This window comes from Macaca thibetana, chromosome 15 (genome assembly GCF_024542745.1).
Source record: "Macaca thibetana thibetana isolate TM-01 chromosome 15, ASM2454274v1, whole genome shotgun sequence".
Classification (NCBI taxonomy): domain Eukaryota; kingdom Metazoa; phylum Chordata; class Mammalia; order Primates; family Cercopithecidae; genus Macaca; species Macaca thibetana.
In genome coordinates, this window is record NC_065592.1 from 2,476,133 (window position 1) to 2,501,358 (window position 25,226).

The 25,226-nt window shown below is 62.3% G+C and overlaps 1 protein-coding gene across 7 annotated transcripts in view; it reads left to right on the forward strand.

Annotated features, from left to right (window-relative positions):
- KCNT1 (potassium sodium-activated channel subfamily T member 1) overlaps nt 1-25,226 on the forward strand; it is a 79,892-nt gene that overhangs the window by 23,269 nt on the left and 31,397 nt on the right. For 3 of the 7 annotated variants that reach the window (XM_050759745.1, XM_050759747.1, XM_050759751.1), the window contains exons 2-11: nt 5,172-5,213; nt 12,109-12,188; nt 12,946-13,045; nt 16,273-16,329; nt 17,278-17,326; nt 18,715-18,774; nt 19,712-19,786; nt 19,854-19,937; nt 20,780-20,874; nt 22,053-22,227. In XM_050759745.1, the coding sequence (XP_050615702.1) occupies nt 5,172-5,213; nt 12,109-12,188; nt 12,946-13,045; nt 16,273-16,329; nt 17,278-17,326; nt 18,715-18,774; nt 19,712-19,786; nt 19,854-19,937; nt 20,780-20,874; nt 22,053-22,227 (817 nt within the window). Of the gene's footprint in view, nt 1-5,171; nt 5,214-6,208; nt 6,280-12,108; nt 12,189-12,945; nt 13,046-16,272; nt 16,330-17,277; nt 17,327-18,714; nt 18,775-19,711; nt 19,787-19,853; nt 19,938-20,779; nt 20,875-22,052; nt 22,228-25,226 lie in introns of those variants that run through there. The other 4 variants (XM_050759748.1, XM_050759752.1, XM_050759746.1 and 1 more) reach the window with 2 other exon arrangements.

Here is a 25,226-nt window from a genome sequence, read left to right on the forward strand (position 1 = left end):
GAGGATGATTCAGACCTGGCCTGGTGTGGGCACATGTCGTGGGCACGGAACCTGTTCCTTGGAGAGAGAGTTGCAGGCCAGGCTGGGACAGAAGAACCAGGGCCTCCTGGGGTGCTGGTCCTTCTGGGACAAGCATGGGGAGATGGGCAGGGGCCTTCCACGTAGCGGGAGCAGCAAGGGCTGAAGCTCCATCAGGGCTGGGGGGCAGGGCTGGCAGAGCCAGGCCTGGCAGATGGCAGGGCCAAGGGTGCCCAGGAGCCTCTCCCTTGCCCCTCCCACCTGGCCGTGGGCTGTTGGGCCCCTCCCTGCACCCCCACTTCTAGCTCTTCACAGCAGCCCTTGGGGGGCACTGCCCAGCTTAGTCCCATTTGTGGAAGAGGCTGTTGAGGCTAAGGTCAAGAGCCTGGCTATAGCCTCTTGCAGCTAATGGGCAGCCTCCGCCCAAGAGGCGAGCACTGATCAAGGCCCTGGGGACCACAGTCTCCTCCCCCTTCTCTTCCTGGATGCTGGGGTGGGGGGAAGGGGGAGGGCAGTGATCCTGGAAACCTTGCTACTGCCAGCCCTGGAGGGGCAGGCTCCTTGCCCCAGCCCTGTTCCTGCAGGGCCCACAGAGATAGCAGGTTCTGCCTAGGCTGCGTCTGAGCCCGCAGTGCAGTACAGCATGGGAGCTGCAGCCCAGGCCCACCTCCTCCAGGAAGCCCTCCAGCATGTTCATCCCAGCCCTTTGGGCTATGCACTGTGCTGATGGTTCCACGTGCGTGGCCTCGCTTATCCCCCGGCAGACCCTGAGGTGCAGAGTCCTTATAGCCTCCTTTTGCAGAGCAGAGGTAATGGAGCTGCTGCCCAGCTGAACTGAGCAGCCCCTGGGCCTGGAGCGTTCACACCGCAGGGCTTGTGCTGAGATGAGTAGGTCAGGCTTCTGGGCAGAGGAGGACTTGGTGGGTTTGTTCTTCTGGAGTGTGGATCTCACGGAAAACGCAGGTGAGGCCAGAGCCGAGAGGCAGGTGCGGTCTTGCCCCAGGGAGCTGGGGGTCACAGTGCCCGCAGCTGCCTCATCCTGCAGGCCTGAGCTGCCTTCATGGGCCAGCCAGGGTCTGGGCTCCCTCAGCACTCTCAGCCTCTGCCTGTCCCATTGCTGAGAAGATAGTGAAGCAGTCTCCACTGCCCCCCAGGGAGTGAGTCACAGGAGGCGTTGGGGGAGGAGGGCCCTTGCTTCTAGTGCCCTTGCCCAGAGCTCCCCTAACACCCTGTGCCCACTCATGGGTGCTGCAGGCCGGCGTCTGTCCCTCCTCCCGCCCAGTCGAGCTCCCCTGGCCCTGAGCTCCAGGCTCTCCTCCTTTGTTCTCACTCCGCTGTGTAAGGCTGGGGAGGGACTGGGAGCTGATAGGACAGCATGGCCTCAGTGGTGGGGTCAGGAGACCACCACTGCAGAGTTTTTGAGTAAAAGTGCCCAGTAGGGGGACAGGGCCACTCAGTGAGACCCCACTGGGTCAGGAGGCCCTGGGCCCCCTGTGTCCCCACCACCCCTGGACCTAGGCGGCCTTGCCCCTCCCAGCCTCATGCCTGACTTAAGGCACCAATGCAGTCCCCTCCCCACATCCTCTCCGGGGCCGCTCCCCCCGCCCCATCCTACTCCTCTGCTGGCCCAAAATCCTGAGGCCCCCACGCAGCCTGAGGTCCAGTGTGGTCCAGTTCTCCTGCCACTGTGCCCCGCACCCCAGTGTCTGTGGCAGCCACAGGCCTGTCGGAGTCCAGCTGTGGCACGCAGAGCCCCGGCCCCACCCCAAGCCCCTCGTCGTGGTGTTCTTTGGCTCAGGAGATAGTCCCGAGCCCCCCGACCCCGGACAGCCTTGCTGGGACCTCCCTCCCCCTGCAGATCCAGACCTTCATGGTTGCCCCCTCTCCTCTCCAAGAACCTAGCTGCTCCTCTGTGTCCCCCTCACCCCGGGCACACACCCGGCGCCCCGCCCTCTTCATGGTATTCACACCAGCTCAGCACACCCCTTACCCTGGGCCTGAATCCCCCCTTGGAGCTCGCCCCAGATGGCCTCTCGCTTAGGAGGGCCCCTCCTGAGTATGGCCCCGTCACCCCTGAGGTGCCCCCGCCCTCTTCTGGCTTTGCCCCTGTCCGGGCTGCGCACCTTCTTTCCACACAGGGCTCTGTGCTGTTTCTCCCCCACCCTAGAACGCACCTGTTTGGGCGGCTGGTTTATCCTTGACCCGGGAGCATGCACAGGGAGTGGCCAGCCACAGGGGTGGGGCTGTGTTCCCAGGCCCTCGGGGGACACCCGGCCCTGTCTTTCAGGGGTGAGTTTGCTGGGCCCATACCTCGTTTATTTTCTCACAGTCCTGGAGGCTGGAAGTCTGAGCTCAAGATGTGGGCAGGCCTGGTTCCTCCTGAGGCCCCTCTCCTTGGCTGGTAGACACCATCTTCTCCCTGTGTGCTCTCCTGGCCGTCCCTCTGTGTGTGTCTGTGTCCTGATCTCCTCTTCTTATAAGGACACCAGTTTTGTGGGATTAGCCCCACCCTCACGGCCTCACCTTAATGACTTCTTTAAAGACCTTGTCTCCAAACACAGCCGCACGCCGAGATACTGGCGGTCAGGACTTTAGCATGGTAGCCTGGGGGGACAAAACTCCGCCCGAGATAAGGGGGTGCCCTTATTGCATGTGGGACCCTGCTGGGACCTCGCAGCTCTCAGGATGGCTGTGCTCTGGGCATTCCCCCGGTTTAGAACACAGAGGCTCCCGAACTCCCCCAAGCAGGGAACCCCCTCTTCCCTGAAGCATCTTACGGGACTTGGGGTTGTGGGGTGCAGAGGGATACCCCACTCTTCCCCCAGTCAGCCCAGAGGGCCTCCTAGAGAGCCCAGAGGGTCCCTCCCTCTCGAGGCTGGCAGCTGAGACTGCTCCTTATGGGCACAAGTCAAGTGGGGACGGCCCATCCTTACCTGGGCTCCTTCCCAACCCCAGCCCCAGGCTCTGCAGGACACAGCAGGGAAGGCAGGGCTAAGCCCAGACCCTTCCACTGACCACTGCTACCCTAAAAGCAGGGCTGAGACCCTCTCCGGGGAGGGAGGTGACAGCTTCGGGTGCAGGTTCTGTTCGTGTGTTGACAGCGAGCCTGGCCATGGGAAGAGGGTGGGCCCAGGGATGAGGCCCTCACCACCTGGTCCCAGCAGCATTAGGGCTGGCAGAGGCGTAAGTGACACCCAGGCCACCAACCGCTGGGACAGGCGAGCGTCAGGGTCCCGCTGGAGCGCCGTGGGTTTGGATGCTGCGGATAGAGGCCCAGCTTCCTCAGCTCCCCCCCACCCCCACCCCTCACCCTGCGGTTCACCTGGCAGGGTTTGTGCAGCCGACGGACCTTGTCTGCACAGGGCTCCAGTCCTCAGCCGGGTTCTGCACAGGCCAGCAAAGCCCCAGGTCCCTTTGCCCATAGGCTGCTGTCCTCCCCTTGGGAGCCCCTGGGTGGGTCCTCTACACGTGTGCTTGGTGGCCCCTCCCAAAATCAGCGGGGACGGCTGTCCTGGGCCTCAGGCTGTGGGACATCTGACAGGCGGTGGTTTCCTCAACACTCAGACAACAGGGCCTTGGGCAGAGTAGATGGGAGGCCCCACGCACAGCTCAGTACACTTAGCTGGGGCTCTATCGGGAGATGCGGAGGGACGCGGCCAGGGAGCACTTGGGAGAGAGGACACAGTGGCCACCAGCAGGGAGAAGCCCAGCCAGGGCCTGGCCACGCCGGACCTGACCCCACAGGCCAGGCAAACCCACTGCCATGGGCCGAGGCACTGCCAGGCTCCTGCCAGCCTCTGACACAGCTGTTGCCCTGGCTCAGAGCTTTGGGCAGCACCGGGGTCCAGTGAGAGGAAACCTGAGCTGGAAAAAAACACAGAATCTGCCAGAAGCTCTGAGCAAACCTGAAGATCAGACCCTTTAAGCCTGGGGTTCCGCCTGCTCCATGTGGAGCGTGCTGACCTGGCCACCATGCCCTGCCGGGACCTCGACTCTCCCAGGGGTGTGTCCAGCTTCCGCCACCCCAGAGACCAGGAGCTGCTAGCGCCAGGGGCACCAGGAGGGTGCCTGCCCACCCAGCGGGCCTGGCATAGGCGGGGGAGCGTGTGCCTGTGACCCCAGGCCGGCTCCCTCCTTTCTCCCTATGTGGCCTCAGAAGACAGTGGTCCTCTCTGAACTTTTGTTTTCTTTTCTGAAAAATGATTGTTCTGAGGATTAAAAGAGAGAGGTCCCTCTGAAGTCCTTTAAGGAGGAGCTGGTCCAGGACAGGCACATAGTCAATGAAGGCAAAGACCCTCAGCACTCCCACCCTGCCCAGCCCCCCACCAGGCCAGTCCTCCGGAGCCCTCAGCTCCCACCGGCCTCTCCCTCTGAGCTTCACATCCAGTGCAGGTTGCAACCACCTTGGTGTCAGCCGCCTGCTGGCCAGTCTGGGACAACTGGGGCCAGGTTGCCTGGGGCCAGGCTGAAGGGGTAGCAGGCCTGTGGTTGCTGGCCTAGTGAAGTGGGGTGTGTCCAGTCCCCTGAGAGGCATGAGCTGTGAGCCCTGGCTTGTCCTATCTCAGGAAGCCTTGGGGCAGGGCTGGCGGGTGCCTCACCCACTGGCCTGTGTGTAGGGCGGGGGAGTGGAGACAAGGGACAGCCTCGCAGACCTCGGCATGAAGTGGAGCTCACCGCGCTCGCTCCTGGATGCTGGGGACCCCTCATGGGGCCTGGGCAGGCTTCGTGCTGAGCAGGGCCAGGACGGGTGCCCAAAGCATCATCACCTGCTTGCGTGGCTGAAGGGTGGCCCTATCCTCGAGTGCGGTTGTCACCCCCTATCTGGCCCAGGCACAGGAGGGTGCATGCGTGGGGATCTCCCAGCGGGCTGTGCTGCTTTCTCGGGCCCTGAGGGGGCCAGGCTCGGCTCAGTGCCCCCACATGGCTCTGCCCATGGGCTGCCTCCTACAGGCACCTCTCCCGTGCCCAGGGGCGCCAAAGGTCCAGGCCCCCCAGGGCCTCCCTGCGTGTCTGTGCCCCACCTGGTCCCAGAGCCCAGGCTCTCCATCTGTCTGTCTGCCACCTTCATCCTTCCGTCTGTCTGTCTGCTGCCTTCTCCATCTGTCCGTCTGTATGCCGCCTTCCGGTTGATGCCCCTCTGGTTGTGTCCCCAGGCTTCCTGTAGAAGATTTCAGCCTGGACTCCTCCCTGTCTCAGTAAGTGTTTTCACAGGAGGGACTGTCTTGGTGGCAGACAAGGGCTCTTAGAGGCATGAGAGCCCTTGTATCTGGGACCCCTTAACCCAGCATCCCCTGCAGCTGGGCCAGGGCCACCAGCACCTCCCAGCACCTCAGGAGCTGGGATGCACTCTCAGAGGCTGTGCTACTCCCCACTGAGCCGCTGGGGCTCTGCCGTTGGTGTTTCCTGACTTCGGCTAAGATGTAGGTCAAAGGGAAGAGGCTTTGAGGCCAGGGCAGCCAGAGCCCCTCAGAGCAGCCAGGCCCTGTGCACTCCTGGGAAGCCCCCCGCTGCCATCCACCTTCAGCACGGTCTCCAGGAGGGGCCCCAGGCTTACTGTTCCGTGCACAGCACCAGCAGCAGAAACCACCGAGCACTCAGCACTCACGGCTGCTGAGCATCCAGGGGCCGCCTGTCGCCTCTGGTGGGGCCTATTATTATCCCTAAAGAGTCCTGGAGGCTGGGAGGCCAGTGGCCACCCCCTGGGCCTCCATCTTCCCAGCCCGGGGCCCATGGTGCAAAGGGTAACGGGTGTGAGACAGAAGGCGTGCCCACCACCCAGGGCTCTCCTGGCGCCGCCCCAGGCTCCGAGGAGTCAGGTCTCAGACCTGTGGGGGAAACGGATGCGTCTGCGGCCACCCGAGGGGCCGAGGCTATAGTGTGTGCCCTGTGGCACTGTCTGGACACAGCAGATGTTCCTGGACCCTTGGAGGCCCAGCTGGACTCACCCTTCAACCCTGAGTCAGCCTCACCTGGGCCCCTGGCCAAGCCATGGGGGGCCCCAGAGGCCCAAGGGTGTCAAAACAGGGATCCCAGGGGGGACGGAGCCATGTGTCTGCCCTTTCTGGGCCCTTGGGCGTGTCAGATGCTCTGTCCAGGCTCAGAATAGCTGGCCCCAGGGTTGGCAGTGGGCCTGAAGCCTGCCCTTTCTTCCTGCCTGCCTGGTGCCGGGAGCAGAGGCCTGCGTGGAGCTCCCAGGCACCTGCCTAAGAGCCAGCCGGCACCCAGCCACTGACAGAGAGGCAGCTCGGACCTCGGCCCCATGTGAGTGCAGGGCTATGGTGGGCCCCGAGGCGTGTGCCTGGCAGCCTGGAGCTGGTGTGGAGCTTCCCGGCATGGCCATCTGTGCAGGGCCACCTGCCAAGAATCCCTGGAAGGCCAGTCCCCCAGCCTGCAGCTGGCCTGCCGGTCAGCAGGGAGAAGCGTTTCCATCCGGCCTCTGAGAACCGCATTTGTCACAGGGCAGCCGGCACTTGCCTCAGAGGGTCCTGTCTTGCTGTGGGGGTGGGCACTGTGAGAGCCCCTTTGTAGCACAAGGGCCTCCTCAGGCAGAGCAGTGCTGTGAGTCCCCGGGCACCGGCAGGCAGTGGGCATGGGTGCACACGGGGCCCAGGCCTGTCTCAACACCAGCCATGCCGGACTGGGGCGGAGCCACCACCTGGGGACAGACTCCCCTGCTGCCCCTACGGGGAGCCCTAAGGACCCAGGCCCGGCACTGCCTCTGACCTGCTGAGTGATTGGGGCAAGTGCGGGCCTCGGGGAGCCTCGGGGGCTGCAGCGGGCCTCAGCTGACTGGGAGCTGCCCTGTCCTCACGGTGCCAGGGACAGGCTATTCGCCACAGGCTAGTGCCGCTGACGGCTCTCCTAGGGCCAGGGCCAGGGTTTGGCCTGTGGATTCCTCAGGGACCATGGCCTCACCCCAGGGAGTGCACAAGGGACTGTCTGAGGCTCCCTGCTGCGTCCGGGACCCCCTGGCCAGGCCTGCCTGCGCGTGCCCGTGAGTCCCACCGGCCGTGTGCCTTGTTGCTGGGCTGTAGGCCGTGGGCAGTGGTGGTCCCTGGTGTGGCCCGTCCTCCCCGCCAGCCGAAATGCAGACTGGCAGAGGTCAGACGGGCCCAGCCCCCTGTGCTGCGTGTGTGGCTGCACCCCTGAGCCCGCCTCCCAGGGTGGGGGTTGGGACCTGCGGCCGGGGGGTCCAGGAGTGCCAGGTGTGGACTCTGCTTGGGAACGGCGATGTTCCCACACAGATGCTGCCGTGAGCACTCGCATGCTATCTGCCTGGTGAACAAATGAGTGAACTGATGAGTGGATGAGAATGGACGCAGGAAGTAGATTATTCTACCCTGTGCTTGCCCATTGGCCTGGGAGCCCACATTCGTAGGCAGGTTCTTCCCAGCCCTGAGGGCGGCTCCCCATGGGAGTTCTCGGTCGTCTCCCACCTCTCGGGGCGCTCCACTGAGCCCACGCCCGGCTCCCAGGAGCAACTTGCCATGAGCCAGTCCCTGCTTTCCCACAGGCCGGGCCCTGACAGGAAGCGGAGAGTGTGGCTCCACCCGGGGTCCCGTCTCTGCCCGTGGTCCACCCTTGTGGCTTCATAGCCTGGGACCCACAGTGAGTCGAAGGCCTGCACTGTCTCTTCCGGCCGACGTGGGTCCTGATGGTTTGAGCAGACGGGCGCTGGCCCCCAGATGAGCACCGGGGCACTCCAGTGCCTGGAGCCTCCGAGCAAGGGCGTCGTCCCAGGAGAAGCCTGGGACACAGAGGCCATTGTTTCTCTGTCACCACAGGCAGAGCTCCTCCACCTGTCCGCTGTCCTCGGGACACCCCAGGAGTTGGTGCCTGTCCTGGTTCCCCTTCCCCAGGGAGGAGGCCCAGGCGCTGGCAGGTGGAGGGGAACGGCCGGGCAGAGGAGCGGCCGGGCAGAGGAGCAGCAGGGCCTGTGTAGCCTCAGAGGGCTCACTGGGTCTCAGCCCTGGGCCTCTGGCTGCCAGGCCAGGAGTATGCTGTGACTCTGAGGAGCTAGCAGAACCCTCCAGGCTACCAGTGTCCATGAACCTCTGGCACAGCAAGGAAGCTTGGGCCACTCTGGCTGGAACCACCAGGCGGGTCTACACCAGCCGGGTCGGCCTGGAGCTGACCCCAGCCAGGCCTCTGCAGCCACAGGCTCCCTCCCCAGGTGCCGCTGGGTGATTCGTTAAGACAGATCACACCACTCACCTGAAATACACTTCAGGGGAAAATAGATGGTTTTTATCTCCTTTCTGTGGTGGTGCTAGGAGAAGTGGGCGGCCACAGTTCATTAAAAATTAAAAGCAGAGGAAGCTTCATTAATTTCTCTGGCATTGCAGGCTCCGGTTTCTCAGGGAACAGGCCTGCCAGGCCCCAGCGTTTCTCTGGGTCCACATGGAGGGTGCCTTCCGTGCGGGTGGGCACTCCCCGCTAAGCACCGTGGGGGGCTGCCCAGATTGGGGCCCACGGCCTCTGGGTGAGGGGACCAGGGTCTGGCTGGGCTGTCTCCCTAAAGAGCTCAGTGCTCTGTTTCCAGGGTGCCAGGAGGAGACCCAGGGGCCTCAAAGAGAAGCTGTTGGGGGCAGGAGACCCAGGGGCCTCAAAGAGAAGCTGTTGGGGGCAGGACTAGTCCCAGGTCAGCAGTCCTCAACCCCACTGTGTCTGGGGAGGAACTTGGCTGTCCGGAAGCCAGTGAGGCCCTGGCGATGGGCAGGGTTGCATTTCTCTGTTTCCTGGCTGTGGAGGCCAACAGGAGCCCAGTGGGACGCACTGGCTTCGTGGTCTTGGCAGGCAGTTGCAGAGGCCCGAGGCCCAGAGTCCCAGCTGCCCCAGGTCCATGGGGAGGTAAAGGGAGGAGCAGGAGCTCCTGGGAGGCCCATGACCACTAGAGGGCTGGGGGTGTGGCCAGAGCTGGCTGGAGAGATGGAGCTGACTGGGTGTTGCCTTGAAGCGGAGTGTGGGACGATGGTCAGGGTGGAGCTGGGCACCCCCGCCTAGGAGGAGTGGTCAGGCAGGAGCCCCAGGCCCGGAGGGAGGTCAGAGGGAGAAACATTCTGAGGGCAGAGCTGCGGGACCTGCTGATGGCTCTGGTCTGGGGGAGAGGATGGCTCTGCTCTAGGTCTTGGGGATGGCTCTGGTCTGGGGGAGAGGATGGCTCTGCTCTAGGTCTAGGGGATGGCTCTGCTCTAGGTCTAGGGGATGGCTCTGGTCTAGGGTACAGGAGCCTGAGGTTGGTGGGGGGTAGCTGGCCTGGTGCCATCAGGAATGAAGAATTCCGCCTGGGTGGGGCGGGGGGTGGATGCCAGAGGGTAGAGTGGGACTGGACGGCTGCCAGCAGAGCCAGTTGGGAAGTCACCCCTGCGTGGTACTTAATTCCTGGGCTGGGTGGGGGAGAGGCACCTGTGGCCAGCCCTGGGGTCCCCCAAGGAGAACGGAGTGGAGAGGAGAAAACCAGAGCTCTGGGAGGCCGTGCTGAGAGGCCCGGGGAGGAGGGGAGATTCTGGGGCCTGGTCACCATGAAGGGCATGGTGAGGCTCCCTGCCAGACAGGAGAGGGTGGGAGGCAGCAGGGGCAGGTGAGGTGGGCAGATCCCCCGCATTGAGGCTTTTGCCGTGGGGAACCGAGCAGAGCTGTCTGCGCTGAGGGGTTCCAGGGTGAGAAGCGTGGGGCAGGAGGAGGGGCTAGGGGACCGAGCAGAGCTGTCTGCACTGAGGGGTTCCAGGGCATGGTGGGGCACTCTGGGGGCAGACTGACCCCCGATTAGCACCGGGTTCAGACCCCACTGGTCTGTGGGAGGCTTGTCCCACCGCCTGGCTCCAGAGGCCCCAAGTGTGCCAGGTGGGGTGACCAACCTGCCCCAGGACTTGGCCTGAGTCTCCTTTTCAGCATGGGACAAGGGCACCCAGAGCCACGCGCCTCTTCCTGGGCCCTGGCCCTTCTTTCTTTCTTTCTTATTTGTTTTTGAGACAGGGCCTCGCTGTCACCTAGGCTAGGGTGCAGTGACGTGTTGAAGGCTCACTTCAGCCTCAAACTCCTAAGTTCAAACGATTCTCCTACCTCAGCCTCCCGAGAAGGTGGGACTACAGGCGCGTGCCACCATGCCTGGCTATTTTTTATAGAGACAGGGGGTCTTGCTATGTTGCCTGGGCTGGTCTCAAACTCCTGGCCTCGAGCGATCCTCTCACCTCTGCCTCCCAAGGTCCTGGGATTACAGGCATCTGCGACCGGCCTCTGGCCCCTTCTTGAGCTCTGTAACCAGCAGAGGCCATGGTGGCCACTGGGGCAGATCAAGGCAGGTGCTGGGACTCCACCAAGGCCCCTCCTGCCCGCCCCACGGCAGCCCCACCACGAAGGCTGCTGCACACACCTGGTCCACATCACTTACCCTGAGTGTTGTGAGCTTTGGGAAACACCGAATATTTTAATCACTTTTGGAGATGTTGGGGTCACCAGCCCCGGGCCAGGTAGTGACATCAAATTCTCAGATTCGATTGATGGGAGCCAGTGCCTGCTCGGAGGGGAGGTGAGGCTCACAGCTCGCCCACTGAGTGTCACAGCCTCCTGCCCTGGTGGACGGTCACAAGGAAGGGGTTGAGGCAGGAACAGGGGTTGGGCTGGTGCGTACCTCCCCCCACCTCTGGACAGCTGCCCTGGGACCTCTGCTTGAACGCTGCCTCCTCCACGCAGCCCTCCAGGATCCTTCCAGGCAGCACAAGTCTTCCTCTGGGCTCCCCTGTCTGTCTGCCCTACTGTGTTGTAGCCCTCGCACTGCACTGGGCAGGGGGCCCATGCTGAGGAGCTCACCTGGACTGCGTGTTCTGCCCCCATACCATCCCTGAGGGAGGCAGGGCACCTCTCTTTGACCCCAGGGAGCAAGGCCAGGCACCAGAGGCAGCCCCCGAGGGCTAAGGCAGCCGAGTGATAGGAGTAGACATCATGGAGGTCACAGTGGCCATAGCTGGGAGCAGTCGAGGGCCCCATGGAGGACAGCCCAGCACCCCAGGGCACAGGCCGTTTAGTGGGACACGTGCTCCGCCTCCCCAGAGATGGCCGCGCCTGCTGCAGGAACCCTGGCTCCGGGTCTCACTCCTGTCTGTCCTGCAGGCTGGCAGCATTGGAGTTTTCATCTCAGGGGAACATTAAACCCTGGCCCAGCCTGGCCTGCATCCCGGCACAGCCGGGCACGGGAGGCCCTGTGTCCAAGGCTGGGGCAGTGGGGGCAGCAGCCATCCACACCCAGGCTCCATCCTACTCTTGGTGGCCAGCCTGGGTCATGGAGGTGGTGGCCACAGTAGGTGAACCACACAATCTCCCCACTCCACCTCACCCCACCTGCCACCCTCGGTGACTGGCACACTGTGGTCTGTCCTCAGGACCTGGAGGCCAGCGGACTGGGTGACAGGCCCCATGTGCATGGGGGTTGAGGGGTGTCTGGGAACTGGTGGCTGGAGCAGTAAGTGAGCCTGAGGGAAGGGGAGCAGCCCTGGCTGGAGAGGGCCCCACGGCTGGCCTGCGGGCTGGGTGCAGGGATGACCACTTCCCACCAGCCCATCTTCCCCGACAGCCCTTGAGGCTGCAGTGCTCCATAGCCGTGGAGCACAGCCACCAGCAGCCTCCAGACAGAGCACCTGACCATCAGCTGTGGACGTCCTGTCTGACGCAGGTCCTCCGGTGTGCTCTCAGCACTCGCGGTGTCCTGAGCACCGTGCCCAGAGCCATATGGGCAACTTTACCTCCTGGCAGCTGCCCTGCAACCACGGAGGCTTGGGCGAGGGTGTGTGGAGTGGGTGCCGCACCCTAAGCCCCAACAGGGCGGCTTGGAGGGCCCAGACTCACAGCAGTGAGTGCCCAGGGGTGCAGTGAGGACTCTTGAGAGGAGCCGAGGCTGGGTCAGCTGTCTGCTGGGTGTGACGGACACCAGGGCCCTCCCAGGTCTGAGATGGAGGCCCCTGCTGGGCCCCATCTGTCTTCTCAACTCCTGCAGTTGGAAAGTTGGAAGCAGTCAGTCGGACTGGGGCTTCCGGCGTGTCCCCAGCCTGAGCCCCCACTGGTCCTGAGCCCCCACGCCCCTCTCTGCCCCTCCAGGGTCCAGGTGGAGTTCTACGTCAATGAGAACACCTTCAAGGAGCGGCTCAAGCTGTTCTTCATCAAAAACCAAAGATCGAGTGAGTGGGGTGCCTGGAGGGCCACTCCCAGGCAGGGAGGTGTTGAGGGCGCTGGGAGCAAGGCTGGCAATGGCAAAGGCTGGGGCTGTGAGCTCAGGGAAGAGTCCATGGGGGGGGAGCCGCCTGAGTGCTGCGGGGGGATTTGGAAGCAGGGTGGGGGTGGGTGTGCATGGTGAGTGGGGCACTGGGTCGCCCCCTCTTAGCTTCACACTATCTGAGACCAGGACCTCTCCAGCGGGACCCATGGGGACACTGCCCTGCATGCTGGACACCGGGCTGGGTGGGGCAGGACCATCCACAGGTGCCCGCAAGGTCTCCCCTGTGGACACGCCCTGCCCCCCACCCCTCCATACAGCCCCATCCTCCCCAACAGCTCCCTGCCCCGTTCCCAGCCAGAGCTTGGCCTCATGGCCCCCCGAGGGCTGCAGGGTGAGGACTTGGGGGGTTTCCCAGGGGCTCCACATTCACCTGCCTGCTCCCCAATCCTCATCCTGACCCCCAAGAAGTGGAGTGGCCTCTAGAAATCTGCTGCACCCCACGTGCTGTAAGGTGGGGCCAGGGATGGAGCCTCTCAGAGGCTGACCCGGGAGCACCAGCCCCCAAGCAACACAGGGCACGCAGGGCTCTGGGTGCAGCCGGGTGTGGGAGGGGAGCCCAGCTGGGGCCATCCAGGGAGCCCAGTCAGACCCGGGTGCAGGCCCTGCTCCCCGAAGCCCAGGGCTGGGTCAGAGCCCTGAGGCCGCTGCCCTCCCCGCAGGCCTAAGGATCCGGCTGTTCAACTTCTCCCTGAAGCTCCTCACCTGCCTGCTCTACATCGTGCGCGTCCTGCTTGACGACCCGGCCCTGGGCATCGGATGGTGGGCCACCTGCGCGGCTGGGCGAGGGGTCGAGGGTCCCAGGGCTGAGCTTTCCTGCTGGGCCATTACAGAGGCTGATGGCGTCCCTGAGGGAGCTCCTGTGCCCGGGGCCTTGGGGAGTCCTTCCTTCTCCAGCGCCTGTCCCAGGATGGAAAAAGCCAAGGACTCAGTGCCCAGGTTCCCGCAGACGGCTCAGCGTAGGGAGAAGGGTCCCCGTCGTAGACTTCCAGCTGTGCCCTTAGCTGCTAGTGAACCCCAGAAGGTCCACGGAAAGGCTGGAGCATCTAGGAAGCCCCTCCCTGCCCCCACAAGTGTCTTCGTGCTCACTTGAGCTTCTGCAGGTCAGGGGAGGGGGCACCCAGCCCCCCGGGGAAAGCCCTAGCTGTTTCTGGGGGTGTCTTCTACCCTCCTGGGTCCCAAGGAGTCCCCTTCCCAGGGCCCATCGTCCTGGGGCCAATGCTCCAGGGACTTCCGGGAGAGGTGCTCGGGCAGCGTGTGCACTGTCAGGTCCTTACCAGCCTCGCAGCAGCCACCATGAGGGTGCGTGGGAACTCGCTCTCTCTGAGTCCTGTTCCGTCTCCTTCTGCTGTTGCTGCTTCGAGAAGTGGCAGCTGCTGGGACCTACTCTGTGCCCAGGGCGCCTTGGTGACTCCTGCTCCCTCTGTGTGGGTCCCAGGGGACATCAGCAGGGCCCTGCGGCCCTCAGTGCCGGATTGTCCTGAGTCATGTCTTTGGGGACCAGCCCCCAACCCCAGTCCTCTCGCTCTGGCTCCCTGGCACTTGGATGCTGTGCTCTGTGTCCTGTTTCTTCTGTCCCCTCTCCTGCCTCGTTCCCTCATTCCCTCATTCACTTGTTCTGTCCTGCTCCCTGGTTTCCAGAAATCCTTCCTCTGAATGTCCTTCCGAGGATGGCATCTCCAGTCCTTTCCTGTTTGACAGTTTCCCCATCTGCTGGGCCCTTTTCTCCCGAGCTCACATTGGGCCCTGATTTTTTCATACCCGTAATCACCTCAAATGTCTGGTGCTGTTTATGCATAAGAGTGCTCAGGCACCGAGGGGCTCTGCAGCCACATGTGTGGTGTGGTTGTCACCATCCAGCCATCGGGGTGAACCCCGCCAGGATGCTGGTCCCCTCTCTGGCTGTGCAGAGCAGGTTCTTCCTTGGAGAGGAAGGCCTGACTGCCGGGAGCCTGGCTTCTGGGGCCTAAAGGTGTGCATGTGAACTTTTGCTCAATCCCCTTTTAACCTGTTACCCCATCACGGGGTGCCTGGCATCCCCAGGCCAGAGACTTACCCTCTCCTAAGAATCAACCTTCTGTCTTTGTCTAGGTCGGAAGAGGGCAGAACCCACTAGGATAGTTTGAGAAGGAGAACTGGGCCCTAACTGACTTTCAGGCTACTTTCCTGGGTCACCCCCCACCCCAAGTCCCAGGGGCCCCGGGGCTTCTGGTTTCACCTCCCCACAGGGCCCAAGTCTGTTATGTTCACTGCCCATGAACATAACATAGGGCAGACAGCAAGGGTACATCCCACATCTGCGGGATTGGGGGTAGCCCCGACTCAACAGCAACACACTGGTTCTGCCTGTGTTGACAACAGGCTCCCAGGGAGGGGCACTACATGGCCAGAGAGAGCACTTGGGAACACTCAGGGCCTCCCCAAGGCCAGAGCTGCCTTGAACAAGGCTGGACAGTGCTCAAGAGACAGGGAGAGGAAGCTCCTATCCCTAGGTGCTGAAGCCAAGAGGCACGTCCCTAAGCTGCTTCTGAGGACAAGCGACCCCCAAGTCACCTGGAACCAGCTGCTGCGACAGTGACCAGGGCGTGGCCAACATGCTAGTTTTGTCCCAGACCATCACCAATGCTCATGCCCTAGCACAGCATCCAAGACGTGGACGGGGGTGGGAAGATGGGTTGATGATGGATGGATGGATGGATGGATGGGATGGATGGATGGATGGATGGATGGAGTGGATGGAGTGGATGGAGGAATGAGTGGATGGGTGGATGGATGGATGGAGTGGATGGATGGAGAGATGAGTGGATGGGTGGATGATGGATGGATGGAGTGGATGGATGGAGGGATGAGTGGATGGGTGGATGATGGATGGATGGATGGATGGATGGGTGGATGGGTGGAGGAATAGATGTTGGATGGAAGGATGAGTGAATGGGTGGAGGAATGAGTGGATGGGTGGAGGGATGAGTGAATGGAGAGATGAGCAGATGGATGGATGGATGGACAGATGAGTAGATGGATAGATGAGTGGATGGATGGGGAGATGAACAGATGGATGGAGGGATGGATGGATGGATGGACAGATGAGTAGATGGATAGATGGATGAGTGGATGGATAGACAGTGAGTGGATGACTGGAGGATGGATGAACGGATGAGTGGATGGATGGATGAGTGAGTGGAAAGATAGATGAGTGATGGATGATAGATGAGTGATGGATGATAGATGGATGTCCAGATACTTTTGTGGGCACTGAGTTTGCAACAAGCCTATTAAAAATCAGGGGAAAGTGGGTCAGTTGAAAGAAAAGACAAAAGGAGCTGGCCATCGCCAGGGGCCTTGTGAGCAGTGAGGTCTCCTTGGTCAGTGACGCTGGCATTGGTGATGGTCTGGGACAAAACTAACGTGTTGGCCACGCCCTGGTCACTGTCGCGGCAGTTGGTTCCATGCGGCTTGGGGGTCGCTTGTCCTGAGAAGCAGCTTAGGGATGTGCCTCTTGGAGTCAGCACCTAGGGATAGGAGCTTCCTCTCCCTGTCTCTTGAGCACTGTTCAGCCTTGTTCAAGGCAGCTCTGGCCTTGGGGAGGCCCTGAGTGTTCCCATGTGCTCTCTCTGGCCATGCAGTGCCCCTCCCTGGGAGCCTGTTGTCAACACAGGCAGAACCAGTGTGTTACTGTTGGGTCAGGGCTACCCCCAATCCCGCAGATGTGGGATGTACCCTCACTGTCTGCCTGCTGGGCTGAGCAGAGACCACCCCAGCCTTCCTCAGTTAGAGGCCCTCCTCCAGGATCTCTGCAGTGGGTGGGGAGGGGGCAGACTGCCTTGTCTCCCAGATGTGGGAGCTCAGACCCTTCCAGGATGTGGGGGGTAGCCCTAGGTGGGTGAGTAGGAGGCCCCCATGAACCTGAGCCTGTGGCAGCCCTCGGGCAGCAAGTCCTTGCAGTGGTGCTGGAGGGGCCGAGGCCAGGCCAGTGCTGTGTCTCTCCACAGCTGGGGCTGCCCAAAGCAGAACTACTCCTTCAATGACTCGTCCTCCGAGATCAACTGGTAAGTCCACACTCCAGCTCCCAATAGCCAGGTGCTCAGAGGCTGGGGACCAGGGTTGGGTGGGATGGCCAGAGGCTCACACTGCCTGGTCCCCGAGAGACAATGCCCAGCTTCAGCCCAGCAGCCACCCAGGTTCCCCAGAACACATGTGCCCTTGGCCCTGGCCATGGTCAATGCTAGGAATGTCTCCTTCAAGAGGAGCAGTTTGAGAATCATGAGTTCCCAGCCAGTTCCACAGCCTCCACACACTCTTCCTGAGCCCAGTGAGAGATGCAGGGAAGCCTGTCTCCTGGTAAGTTGGCAGCTTCTCTTCCAGTTCACCGTTTTATGGCCAAGGAAGGCGGCTGCCCTGGGCAGGCAGTGGGAGGTGACCGCAGGGCAGCCGGGGTGCCTGGTCCAGAGGTTAAGACCTGTCTCCAGACCCTGCTAGGCGTGTCCCCAGTACCTGAGCCCCTGTCCACATCAGGCGAGGAACTGAGGCTCAGGGAAACCCAGGGGGCTGTCAGTTAGATAGCCCAACCTCCCTGCTCTTACGGACATTCATGGGAGCCTGGCTCCAGGGACCCAGGTGAAAAAAACAGGACACCCAGGCTGCTGTTGCCTGTCATTTCCAGAGAGGAGAAGCTTTGCTACCCTTGGCAATGTCATGGGCTGCAGGCCAAGGCTCCATGGGAACTCAGCCATGGGCCCCAGCCTCATAAGCACTTCCTGGGGGGCCAGCCCGCTGCAGTCCTGCTCCCTCCTCTCTCTCCTTTGCTTCCCTTCTCCTTCCCTTCCCTCCTCCTTACGGTCCCCTCTAAAGGCAAGGTAGGCTCCTTTGGTCCAGCCTCAGTGAGTAGCACATGCTTGGGGCCAGTGGAGGCCAGTGGTTATGGCCCCAGCCCCAGGGTGGCTGGGGGACACTAGTGGCTGTGGTGCCCTACTGTGCTGCCTCCTTTCTCTCCCCAGGGCTCCCATTCTATGGGTGGAGAGAAAGATGACACTGTGGGCAATCCAGGTGAGTGCCCCACCCTGCCCTCCTCCCCACTGGAGTGGTGCTCAGTAAGCACTGAGGACCAACCCAGGCTCAGTAAATGCTGAGGACAAACCCAGGCTCAGTGAGCAGGGGACCTAGACTCAGTGAGCACTGAGGACAGACCCAGGCTCAGCAAATGCTGGGGACAAACCCAGGTTCAATAAACAGGTGACTCTGGCTCAGTGAGCACTGAGGACAGACCCAGGCTTAGTAAGTAGGGGATCCAGGCTGAGTGAGCACTGAGGACAGACCCAGGCTCAGTAAGCAGGGAAACCAGGCTCAGTGAATGCTGAGGACAAACCAAGGCTCAGTAAACAGGTGACTCAGGGTCAGTGAGCACGGAGGACAAACCCAGCATTTACTGACCCAGGCTCAGTACATGCTGAGGACAAACCCAGGCTTAGTGAGCACCGAGGACAGTCCCAGGCTCAGTAAGCATGGGACCCAGGCTCAGTGAATGCTGAGGACAAAGCCAGGTTCAGTAAACAGGTGACTCTGGCTCAGTAAGCATTGAGGACAAACCAAGCAATTACTGACCCAGGCTCAGTAAATGCTGAGGACAAACCCAGGATCAGTAAACAGGGTACCCAGGCTCAGTAAGCATTGAGGACAGACCCAGGCTCAGTAAGCAGGGAAACCAGACTTTAGTGAACGCTGAACACAAACCCATGCTCAGTAAGCAGGGGTCCCAGGTTCAGTGAGTGCCGAGGACCAAGCTCTACTGCTCTCCACACAGTTTTCCCAGGGATCCCTGAGGGCTTCATGACCCCCTCTGTCTGCTTCACTGTCTGAATCTCTCCCTCCGCTGACCCATCTGTGTCCTTGCTGTTTTCCTGGGGTGGAGAGTACACAGGCCAGGTCCCTGGCGGGCTCCTGGGTGGGTGACCTAGTTCATGACTAGGTCCCATGTCTCCATCTGAGACCAGACCAGAGAGGGTCTCCCGTGCCCACCCCTATCATATTCCAGAGGGGTCAGCAGATGCCTGTGCTGAGAGGGGGTTCCACTGAGAAAACCAGGTCCACTGAGCCTCCATCTCCATCCCCCCCAACCGGGGCAGCGGGAATAGCCACTCTCTGGTGTCTTCCTGAGTCTCCTGCCTCACCCACTGCACCTTCCATCCCACCCTGGGCCTAGAGTGGGCGGCCCGGAAGGACCAGGGTTTCAAGACTCCATCTGCCCTTGGCCCTGGTGGGGGTCAGCCAAAGGCCTTGGCAGCTAAGACTGTCCTGACATGGGAGTGAGGGTCAAGGCAGCCCCCCCAGACACACGCCTGGCTTTGTGTGGTACCTGCCCACCGAGGCCTGTGGGATCAGGGCCTGCACCGCAGCCCCGGCCTGCTCCAGAGCTCCTTCCCTTTCCTGCCTCCCAGGTCATCGTGGCCATAATAAGCTTCCTGGAGACAATGCTTCTCATCTACCTCAGCTACAAAGTGAGTGCCTGTCCGGGGTGGCACCTCACAGGGGGTCCCCACCCTTCCCCACCTCCCCTACCTCCCATACGTCCCCCACCTTCCCCCACCTCCCCCCACTGTCCCCTACTTACCCCCTTCCCCACCTCCCCACCTCCCCACCTCCCATACGTCCCCCACCTTCCCCCACCTCCCCCCACTGTCCCCTACTTACCCCCCCTTCCCCACCTCCCCTACCTCCCATACGTCCCCACCTTCCCCCACCTCCCCCCACTGTCCCCTACTTACCCCCCCCCCTTCCCCACCTCCCCACCTCCCCTACCTCCCATACGTCCCCCACCTTCCCCCACCTCCCCCCACTGTCCCCTACTTACCCCCTTCCCCACCTCCCCTACCTCCCATACGTCCCCCACCTTCCCCCACCTTCCCCCACCTCCCCCCACTGTCCCCTACCTCCCCCCTTCCCCACCTCCCCACCTCCCCTACCTCCCATACGTCCCCCACCTTCCCCCACCTCCCCCCACCTCCCCACCCCCCCCCTACCTACCCCCACCTCCCCCCACCTCCCCACCGTCCCCTACCTCCCCCCCACCTCCCCACCATCCCCTACCTCCCCCCTTCCCCCCACCTCCCCCACCTCTCCCACCTTCCCCCACCTCCCCCCACTGTCCCCTACCTCCCCCCTTCCCCACCTCCCCACCTCCCCTACCTCCCATACGTCCCCCACCTTCCCCCACCTCCCCCAACTGTCCCCTACCTCCCCCCCTTCCCCCCCCCACCTCTCCCACCTTCCCCCCCTCCCCCACCCTCTCCTATTTCCCCACACTTCCCAGCCTCATCCCCTGACCTCCAGGCTCCAGGGATTGGCTCCTTGCCCTCTCCCCATCCTGCCCCTCCCCTGCCGGGCCCCACCCCCACCCTCCATCGCCCCCCCTGACACCCCCCGTTTGGCCCCCAGGGCAACATCTGGGAGCAAATCTTCCGCGTGTCCTTCGTCCTGGAGATGATCAACACTCTGCCCTTCATCATCACGGTGGGTGAGCCCTGGCCGCCAGGAGTGTGGCCCCTGGAGCCCCAGCCCTGACCTGTCCCCTTCACAGATCTTCTGGCCGCCGCTGCGGAACCTGTTCATCCCTGTCTTTCTGAACTGCTGGCTGGCCAAGCACGCGCTGGAAAACATGATTGTAAGCCGGGGCGGGGGTGCAGCTGGGACCTGGGGGGGCCACCCTCAGCCTCACCGGCCCTGGGAGACACTGTGCGACGTAGCCTGCCACGCCCGGCCCTGGCGTGAGCTGTAGAGGACCAGGAGGCCAGGGCAGCAGAAACTCTGTTTCTGCTCCTGGAAAACATCCAAGCCAAGCCCCGAATGTCCTCTTTCCAGGAAGAAACTCAATCCCAGAGCTTTTCCTAACCCTGGAAATTAAATGGCTGGTGGGAGGAGAAGGGACAAAGTGAAGAGTGTGACAAACCCAGGCCACGAGGACCAGGGCCACAAACACCAGACCACACACAAACCGGGGCCACGGGGCCACAGACAGGCCCCGTGCTAAGTGTCTCAGCAAGGTCCCTGTCGTGGGAATGGCAGCAGCCGGTTCCCTAGGCACCCACCCTCTCCAAGCCAGACCCCTTGATTCACAGCCCCCATTCCTGCCCCGGTGGTAAAGCGGCGTTACCATGCTGGGTCCAAGCTGTACACACTAACCAGCCCTCTGACCTGAGACTTAAGCTCATCCCCGGGGACGTAGGCAAGATGGGGACCTGTCCTGAGAGAGGACAGCAGAAGGGGGGCCCAGGTGCAGGCTGCTCCGTGGGCCTCAGCGGAGACGCAGGTGTGGCCGGGTGCAGGCTGCTCCGTAGGCCTCAGCCGAGACACAGGTGTGGCCAGGTACAGGCTGCCTCGTGGGCCTAAGCGGAGACGCAGGTGTGGCCGGGCCGTCTGCTTTCCATTGGCCTTCTAGTTTCTATTCATTGGCTCCTGGTGGGGTTCACAGTCCCTGCCCGCTGATGGCCACCGCTCCTTCCACAGAACGACTTCCACCGTGCCATCCTGCGGACGCAGTCGGCCATGTTCAACCAGGTCCTCATCCTCTTCTGCACCCTGCTGTGCCTCGTTTTCACGGGGTGAGTGCCGGCCGTCAGTGCAAGCACCCCAGAACGTTGGGGAGGGCCTGAGAGGCAAGCAGGGCCGGGCTAGGGGATGCAGATGCCTGTGTCCAAGCAGTCAGGGGGCAGAAAAGCCACGGTGCCTGGGCTGCGGGTGTCGGACCACCCAGCTGGGACTGAGGTCAGGAGGCAGCTCCAAGCCCACGTCCCCAGTACACAAGCAGCCCTGCAGCCCGGCTCCTCCAAGGCCAGAGATACCCAGACCTGGCTTCCTGGTCTATGCCGTGGATGTAGAGAAAGGGACTGGTCCCTGGGCCAGGTGGGGGTCTCTTGGCTGAGGCCCAGCTGAGAGCAGGGTTTGGAGGCAGCCAGGGTAAAGGTGGGGACGCCCAGAGCTGCGAGGGCCTCCAGCCCACCCAAGCGTATCCACTGTGCCCACCTGCCTGTGTCCTGCTGATGGCTCCATGTTGCTGCTCTGTCTTCGTTCCCAGCAAGGCCTAGTCGCCACTTCCCGTCCCCAGGCAGGGATGTCAGGCAAGCACTGTGCCCTGGGAGCAGGGAGAGTGCCCTGTGTTTCCCGCCTCCATTCCCTCACTGTCCCTCATGACAGACACAGAGCTCAGTGGGCAGATTGGGGCATCCATGGGAATGGCATCTGGGACCTGGCGGTGACCCCAGCCCTGCCCGTTAGACCTCCCAGCCTCGGGCCTGGGTGGCTTGTCTGGCTGTGCCTGGCAGAGGCCTGAGTATGGTGGGTAAAGGGGCAAGGCTCTGAGATGGGGGTGGAGAGCCAGACCCACCCCCCCGCCGTGTCACTCAAGGCCACACTGATGACACAGCCCTGCATCCCCTGCTCCCAGAGAATTTTCCAGAGGCCTAGGAGAGAGCCACCGGGCAGGCAGGGAGGCTCCGGGGAATTCACCGTGAACAGAGGCCGCCATGCTGTGGCCGAGGGGTCAGCTGCATTGTCAGCCAGCGTCCGGCAGGAGGTGGCTCTGGCAGAGCCTGGGGACAGATGGGCAGGGCTGAGGGCCTGACACCACCTAGCTGTTAGGAGGGCGGGGCTCACCCGGTGACCAGGTGATGAACAGCTCAGTCTCCTGGGCAGTGAGGGTCCCGTGGGCAGGCAGAATCTCTGGGGCCACGGCCCCCCAGCTCCTCGTCCCCAGGCCGCCCCTAACTGCCCGGGGTTGCAGGACCTGTGGCATCCAGCACCTGGAGCGGGCAGGCGAGAACCTGTCCCTCCTGACCTCCTTCTACTTCTGCATCGTCACCTTCTCCACCGTGGGCTACGGCGATGTCACGCCCAAGATCTGGCCGTCGCAGCTGCTGGTGGTCATCATGATCTGCGTGGCCCTCGTGGTGCTCCCACTGCAGGTGGGTCCTCCGGGCACCAGCACTGGGTGGCACCGGCACTGGGTGGCACCAGCAAAGGGACAGGCGGGCGCCGGCGGAGGGAGGGGGCTGCTGGGGCTATGGCACAGTGCAGGGGCCACTCCCAGGCGGGGACAGCGAGGCCAGCCGGGCGGTGCCTGCTCCGTTGCACGCCCCCACTGAGGGTCTGTGGCGGGTCTGGTGGTGCTCGGCGTGGTGGGTGATGACGGAGTCCCGTGAGCCGGCCTTTTCCCTCTAGGGAGATGGTGGGTCTCTGGTGCCAGGGTGACCTGCCCCTTCCAGGCCCCAGGCAGAGTGCAGAGAGGGCTCAGGGTGGACAGCCGGCCCATTTCCCATCCACAGGCAGGTGCAGCAGCAGCTGCCAGGCCCACAAGGAGCACACCCCCTGGGCCACCCCAGCAGCTTCCCTGTCACCACTGCTGAGGCCCATGCCCACTGAGCAGAGGAGGGGCCAGACCTTAGCGGGAACGGTGGAGGCCTGGAGAGGGCAGCTGCCCAGGGTGTGAGTGCTTGGGCCTGGACTGCCTCTGACACCTCCTCTAGGCACCCCAGCCCACCCTGGAAGGCCCCTGCTATCGGGGAGATGGGAGAGGGAGGGGCCTCCTGTGGGTGGTGGAACATTTTCTAGGAGCCTGGGTGGGAGGAGGAGCCCGAGGAGGTGGCCAGGGCCTTCTAGGAGTCAGACCCCCAGCTGGCTGCAGATGCCGGGGAGACAGGGCAGTGATTCCAGGGAGCCTCTGCGGACCCCGGACTCAGCCCCAGCTCCCTCCCCCTAAACAGCAGCGGGCATGGCACAGGTGTGGGCCCAGGCCAGGCCTGGCTCTTCCCCTCACTATATCCGAGTCAAAGCTGTGGCACCAGCTGTACGGCCCTCAGCGTGGGCCATGTTCTCCACATCTGCTGGCTTCCTTTCCCCTAACTTCAGATGGGGGCGTGCGCGTCCTTCTACCTGGTTGTCGGCCACTCCACCACCGAGTGCCGCGAGTCCCGTTCCTGTGAGCTGCCCGCTCCTCTTTGGTCTGCCCCCCGTTTCCGCTGATGAGCGAGTCTCTCTGTGTTCTAGAAGAAGCCAGCTGTGTGTGGCTTTCCCATTACTTCCCGCTCCATCGCCGCTTCTGTCACTTTGCTTACAGAATCTTCCATTCACAGATGGTCTTCACTTTATTTTTTTAATTAGAGATGGGGTCTCACTCTCATTTTGTTGCCCAGGCTGGCCTCGAACTCTTGAGCTCAAGCGATCCTCCCGCCTCAGCCCCAGAAATAGCTGGGATTACAGGCAGCCTGGCTTTGATTCGCCAATCTTTCCCCTATGGTTTCTGTTTTCCTGTCTTGACTAAAAAGATCATTCCTTCCCTCGATCATAATCCTGGCTTCCTATTTTCTTCTAAAAGTGTAAAGCTCGCCTCTCACCTGGAGGGTTTCACCCACCCGGAACCACCGTGTGGGGTGGGGATGGAGCTGGGTTCTCCCCTCTGACGCCTGCTCCCCCACACCCTGCACTCTGTTCCTTTCTCTGCACATTTCATAACCAGGCAAGGGCGGGAGCGAGGGTGGGAGCGAGGCCGGGAGCACGGTGTGGGGGGCACTCTGTGTGGTGACACTGCCTCCCTCCTCGGCCCACTTGCCCCATCCATAAATCTCACCTCAAATTCCTTGCCTTCCCTCCTCGGCCCTCCTGCCCCAATCCATAAATCTCACCTCAAATTATTTACCTTAATTACTTCTGCAAAGACCCTTTTGCAAATGGGGTCCCATCCTGAGGTGCAGGGGGACCTGCTTTCAGGGCCACCCTTCACCCTGCTAGGGGCCCCCAGCCTCTGTCCCTGGTCCTCCCCGGCCGCTGCACCTGCTGAGGCTGCTGCACCCGGATGCTCTACAGAGGCCTTGGCCAATCCAGTCTCTGAATTCCCCAGAAGCCCTTCCAGAGACATGTCCGAGAGGCCCCTGGGCCAGCTGAGGTCAGAGGATGGGTCAGCAGGGCCAATGCGTCCCCCTTTGCCCCAGCCACATGCAGCTCCACCTTCATGCTCCATCTGGCTCCTCTCCCCACCCCAAACACCCCAGAGTGAAGAGGAGCCCCAGCCTCAGACAACCCCAGGGTCGCTTTCAAATAAAGCAGGAGCGAAGTGCTGTCTCCTGTGCTTCTCATGAGACCATGGCACCCACGGGTAGGGGCCAAATCGGGATGTGTGGCAGGCCTGTTCCGTGTCCCTCTGCTGCATCCACAGCCTCCGGGCTGGGGCCACCTTCCCATTCTGCTCCTGAAGCATCAGGGGAGCCCCCACCTCCCCTTATCTCCATTAAGAAGAGAAGGCCAGGTGCAGGGCTAACGCCTGTAACCCCAATACTTTGAAAGGCCAAGGCGGGAGGATTGCTTGAGCCCAGGAATTTGAGACCAGCCTGGGCAACATAAGGAGACTCCCATCTCCACCAAAAAATATGAAAATTAGCTAGGTGTGGTAGCGTGCACCTGTAGTCCCAGCTACTTGGGAGGCTGAGGCAGGAGAATCGCCTGAGCCCTGAGGTCGAGGCTGCAGTGAGCTGTGATCTTGCCATCACACACTAGCCTGTGCAACAGAGAGTGGGACCCTGTTTCAAAAAAAAAAAGAAAAAGAAAAGGGCTAGGCACAATGGCTCCTGCCTGTAATCCCAGCACTTTGGAAGGCCGAGGTGGGTAGATCGCTTGAGATCAGGAGTTCAAGACCAGCCTGGGAAACATGGCAAAACCCCGTCTCTACCAAAAAATAGGAAAAATTAGCCAGGTGTGATGGCACACACCTGTAGTCCCAGCTCCTCGGGAGGCTGAGGTGGGAGGATCGCTTAAGCCCAGGAGGCAGAGGTTACAGTGAGCCAAGATCACACCACTGCACTCCAGCCTGGGTGACAGAGCGAGATGCCATCTCAATGCCATCTCAGAGAAAAAAGAAAACAGGACAAGGTGACTCCAGGTGCACAGAGCCCTGCAGGCATCACAC